The sequence below is a fragment of the Lolium perenne genome, chromosome 4, assembly GCF_019359855.2.
Source record: "Lolium perenne isolate Kyuss_39 chromosome 4, Kyuss_2.0, whole genome shotgun sequence".
NCBI lineage: Eukaryota > Viridiplantae > Streptophyta > Magnoliopsida > Poales > Poaceae > Lolium > Lolium perenne.
Genome location: NC_067247.2, coordinates 266,357,613 through 266,362,652, shown reverse-complemented (window position 1 = coordinate 266,362,652; position 5,040 = coordinate 266,357,613). Strand labels below are relative to the sequence as shown.

The following is a 5,040-nucleotide window of genomic DNA, read 5'->3' as shown; positions in this document are numbered from 1 at the left end:
GACCCTTTCCCTGTTAAAAAAAAGACAGCTTTTTACAAATTGTTGCACGACACATCGCCTTTCTTCTAACCGAAGGAAGTGCAAAGGGGGGATCTTGTATATCGATCTCGTTTGGTCGTTCCGAAAGCGTTATCCTGAGCACTCGGGTTGCACTTGCGTAAGATGTGCATCCGGAAACATCTAAATCGCAGAAGTATCCAAATTCCAGAGTTTCAAATTAGGACTTCCCCACGTTGCTCTAACTGCCGGATGATTTATGCAGTGGCGCGATGCTAGCTGTGCGTTTCATGGGTTGCAGCTGTCCTCCTTGACTTTCAGCTAGCGCAGCGGATAGAATTAAAAAGAGCTTCACAGATTACACAAGTACAGAGAAAATCTCAAGGTCGCGTCATGGGTATCTTCATCTCAAGTTCTGAAAGACTTTGCTTAAGAAAGTACGGTCAGCCGCCACCGTCAGCCTAACGCTTCATATACTAGGACTAGTGGACTACACAATTGTTCAGAGAATTAAATAACCTCAGCTACGAAATCCCAACTATACTACTCCACTACTAGGAGTTGTTTAGTGTCGGGTTCCTTTCGAGAATGGAAGGATTCTAGCCCAACGGCATGGCAGAGGCAACTAACCAAGTAGTGATCGAGGGGGAGTAGACGAAACCTCATGAGCGGGCGGAGATCATATTAATCAGACTACCTTCAGCGAAGAAAACTTCTCCTTAGCTCCCCTCCAATTGAAGCTACGGAAGGATCTGCCAATCAGGATTAGTTGACGTCTTAAACATCAATTAACACATCCAAAGTTCTAGTTAAACATTAATCTCGATTTCTTAGACAAAGTTCCATTTAGGCTAGCCATAGTGCTAGTATCATAACTAGTATCATGCATCCTAGCCCCACCAAAAATGCTGATGTGACAGGTAATTATGGATGAGAGAGGAGATTAGAGTATCATAGGTAGGATCTTGTATGTCATAGCGCATCGAGAAAAGTTAGTATCAAATAAATCTTGTACACAAATTTGTATTGGGATTCTACAAATCAATTAATATAGCAAAACTATGATACTAGTCTATGATACTATGCATTATGGATCTAGTATCATACAAAAGTATCATATACATGATACTACTATATGATACTACCCACTATGATCAGCCTTAATGAACCACGCTAACAAGCATGACACCATTCCATTTACTCGTCCTTAAAGGGTTGCATATCACCGGCTAAGCTATAGCTTGTCCACGCTAGGGAGATCCGGAGATGGGCGGCGGTGGCATTGCTCCTGTCTCCTCAGAGCATCCCCACTCGTTTGGGCTCCCCACGCCCAAATCCGGCGAAATTTTCGTCCGGATTGGAGGAAGATTTGGCGTGGGGAGGCCCATTTTCCCAGCCGCGAGCCCAGGATGGATGCAACGTAATACGACGAATTCAGACAAAATAGGCGAATTCGTTCAAACATAAGCGAAATTTAATGATATTTAATATATAGAGGCGAGTTCGTACATAAATAGGCCGAATTCGTACATATATTTGAATTCGGCGATTGGCAAACTAATACTAAAACTTAAAGCGGTCTCCTACATGCCGAAATGGCGGTAGAAGGCCGTGTAGTCGCCGCCGTCGTCGTCGCTGGAGCCGGCGTCGTCCTGGGGCGGCGGCGCCTCGTACCAGCGGCTCGTGCCCTGGCCAGCGTCGCCGGCGCGTGGAGGCGACGGCCGGTAGATGTCGTCGTCGCTGCTCTCCTCGAGCTTGATCACCTCCCTGGGCGCGGCGTTCCGCGAGGACGACGGTGCGGCGGCGCGGGCGGCGAGTTGTCGCGCGGCGGCCAGATCCAAGATCCGCCGCCGCTGCTGCTCCGCCTCTGGCGCTCCCGATCGCGCTGGACCACTCCAGCCGCGGCGTCGATGGGGAGGCTGTTGTCGGCGGGCACCAGGTCCTTCAGCGACCTGGCGATCGCCTCCGCCACCGCGGCGTCCTCCGCGCGCTTCGCCTCCTCCTCGGCGAGCTGGTTGGCGGCGGCGGTGGCGGCCTGATTCTTCGCCGTCTTCCTCTTCCGCCCGCGTTGCGGCGAGGAGGGCTGGTCGCGGATGACGAGCGCGCCGCTGCTGCGCCCTCTGGTCGGCGGTGGAGATGCCGGCTCCTTCTTCACGGTGGCCGGAGACGGCCACTCCTTCTTGACGGTGGCCGGCATCGACCCGCCGGACCTAGACGCCGATCTCGATCCCGACGACGAGGAGGACGGCGCCATCCTCCTCGGCATCCAGGAACTACCGCGCCGGCGCGACATGGTAGCCGCCACCGGCGGCGGCATCCCCAGGACAGGGGAGTTCCCGTCCTCGATGTGCGCGAGCACATTCTCGAGGGTGCGGTTGGGCGCGCTCCACCATCGGCGGCGGCCGGCGGCGTTGTTCCTTGCCGGAGGAGGAGGGCCGTCGTAAGCGGCGAGTTCGCGTTCGTACCTTCGCCGGAAGAACGCGATCCACGCTTCGTGGTTGTCGGGGAAGAAGCGCGGATCCGCGCGCTGCTCGTCACTGAGAGTGGCGAGCACCTCCTCGATCGCCGTTTCGAGTGCGCCGCCGCCCGTTGGCGGCGGCGGGATCGACTGCGCCGCTGCGCTCAGCCTCCAGCCTCCCGGCGCGCGGAAGTCCGGCGGCGCAGGGTAGCCCGCCGCGTGCAGGAGTCGCCCCTCCCATTGGTGGAGAGAGCGGCGGCCGAAGCCGTTGTTGGCCGCACCGTCGTTCGCCATTGGTGGTTCCTTCGAGTTCGGGGATGATTTGGGGGAAGACGAGCGAGGAGGTGAATGCGGGGCAGCCGGGGTAGTTCGGCGATAAATAGCGGTAGGCGCGCATGAAACCGAGGCGACGGCATTAACTCGCCGCGTGGAAGCTACGCGTCCGGCGAATGCTGACCGGCGGCAGGCTTTTACAGCGCGCGGAAGACGATGCGATGAGGACGACGATCGGTGTCTCTCGCCGACAAGTTGGGGCCACCAGACGCGCGGGAACGTTTCGCGCGCTTTCGTTTCGTCCGGAGTCCCCGAGCGCTCCCCGGGGGGCCGGGGATGGCGTGGGATCGCCGGATGGATTTAGGCCCAAATCCGGACGAAAACGAGGAACCGGGGGCGCGACTGGGCCGAATTACGCCGTCCGGATGGAAAAAACGCTCGCCGGGGGCCTCGACGGGGGCACGAGTGGAGATGCTCTCACCGTCGCCAGCCTCGGGTAGCCCGACCAACAGTCGCGCCACGTCGGCTGTCGCGGCCGTCAGCGTCGCCCTCATCCTGCTCTACCTCTTCTGGCGCTTCGTATGGCAGTCCAAGAAACACGCGCGGACGAACGATAGCCTCGGCGCCACCTCGTCGACGGCGCCGCCGCCGGAGGCTTGCAGAGCGAGCGTCGACGCGGAGCGCGGCGAGAACGGGAAGACCCCGCTGCCGGTGTTCGTGCACGTGGCCACGCCGGCGGCTGGGGGCGCGGAGGAGAAGGCGGAGTGCGCGGTGTGCCTGGTGGAGTTCGCGCACGGCGAGGCCGGGCGGCTGGTGCCGGGCTGCGGCCACGGGTTCCACGCCGCGTGCATCGAGCCGTGGCTGCGGGTGAGGTCGACGTGCCCGCTCTGCCGCGCCGCGGTGGTGGAAGAGGAAGAGCGGAGCGCCGGGCCTGCTCCAAGGTTGGAGCGCAGCTGATCATTTTCCGCGTGACGTAGTGCAATAATCGTTGCACACGTCGGTGGAACAGCAAGCTTTGTTCAGTAGTGGATTCTGTTTTGTGTGTGTGTGTGCGCGCGCGCGCTTCTGCTAGCACACTGCACACGGCGCACGTTCGTCCAAATCGTACGTAACTCATGCATTGTCGCCTTTGGACAACATAAAAGTTGGACTATGAGACGAACAAAAATTGTATATGCATTTAAGGGATTATGATCCATATTACAACATTCGCTTCATGGAATACAGATTCTTGACTCCACAATTTAACAAGACCATTATCGTGTATGTGGTACCACATAGGAAGAAACCAATACAAACGGTGACGATGATTTTTAATTAGTCTATTTCTCTCTCTCTCTCTCTCTCTCTCTCTCTCTCTCTCTCATGTGGATGTTCTGCAAGTGTACTAAAATCTATGATATCAAGGTTTCCATGTTAAATTTTGTTCATGCTTTTCATACATCAGAAGATATGAAGTGCGCTACGGACGAGCATACCAAATAACAAGATTGTATGTAAAGTATATTCTTCGGTGATTACTATCATACATATATTTTCATATTATTGCCAAACCAAGCTTGCATGAAACATTACACGCGATTCATTTTGTAGTCTAAAAGTCTATACAATATGCTTACTGAATCATACACTAGAAACCATTGTTAAGATATTTATTAGAGTCTATGCTTTAGAGATTTGTACCATGATATTAAGAATATTAAAAGAGACACGAACACACATGCATACACACACATACGAAACATATACACTATGTAAGTTGTATAACTATCAAAATTTAATTCAAGGAGAACCTTTTCTTTAAACATATTATTCAAATTTTTCACTACACCAATATCTCATTGATATACATTACTAGTGTATAAGAAAAAATCAATATAACTAATATTAGCTACATTCAAATGTGGTAACTATGAAAACTAATAGATAGAAAATTATACTCGTAAGATTATAGTACGATAAATGTAAGTCATAAATAAGTATAAAAGTTTATTATAAATATATACATTTTGATTCACCCCGGGTTGGCATGATGCTCATGTCCTCGGGATGGTCTCCATAGCCAAGAATCTTGGAAAATGATATTCACTTCTGCTTGCTTGATCTTGGTACTACTTTCAAGTTGACGTGGAAGCACATTGAATTTGAATATGTGGCTATATTTTGCATGATCCAAGGTGAAGAATGAGTTTCACTCAATCACAAACAAAATATAGTTACATTCAAAATAGTGATAGTTTCTATCTGTTGTGCGGGTTGGTAAATGGTTCGTACAAGCACTCTCTACTAAATTAAATAATTTTCTTGTTGAC

The 5,040-nt window shown here is 52.2% G+C and overlaps 1 protein-coding gene across 1 annotated transcript; it reads left to right on the top strand.

Moving 5' to 3' along the window:
* Nucleotides 1-1,263: 1,263 nt before the first annotated feature.
* Nucleotides 1,264-3,827, top strand: LOC127329828 (RING-H2 finger protein ATL39-like). The gene is made up of 2 exons (XM_051356257.2): nt 1,264-1,287; nt 3,200-3,827. The coding sequence occupies exons 1-2, from the start codon at nt 1,264-1,266 to the stop codon at nt 3,683-3,685; spliced, it is 510 nt and encodes a 169-aa protein (XP_051212217.1). The 3' UTR covers nt 3,686-3,827.
* Nucleotides 3,828-5,040: the final 1,213 nt, after the last annotated feature.

Coding starts and splice junctions, on each gene's coding strand:
- LOC127329828 (XM_051356257.2), top strand. CDS start 1,264: ATGGGCGGCGGTGGCATTGCTCCT. Junction 1,288..3,199: donor GCGGCGGTGGCATTGCTCCT/GTCTCCTCAGAG, acceptor GCACGAGTGGAG/ATGCTCTCACCGTCGCCAGC.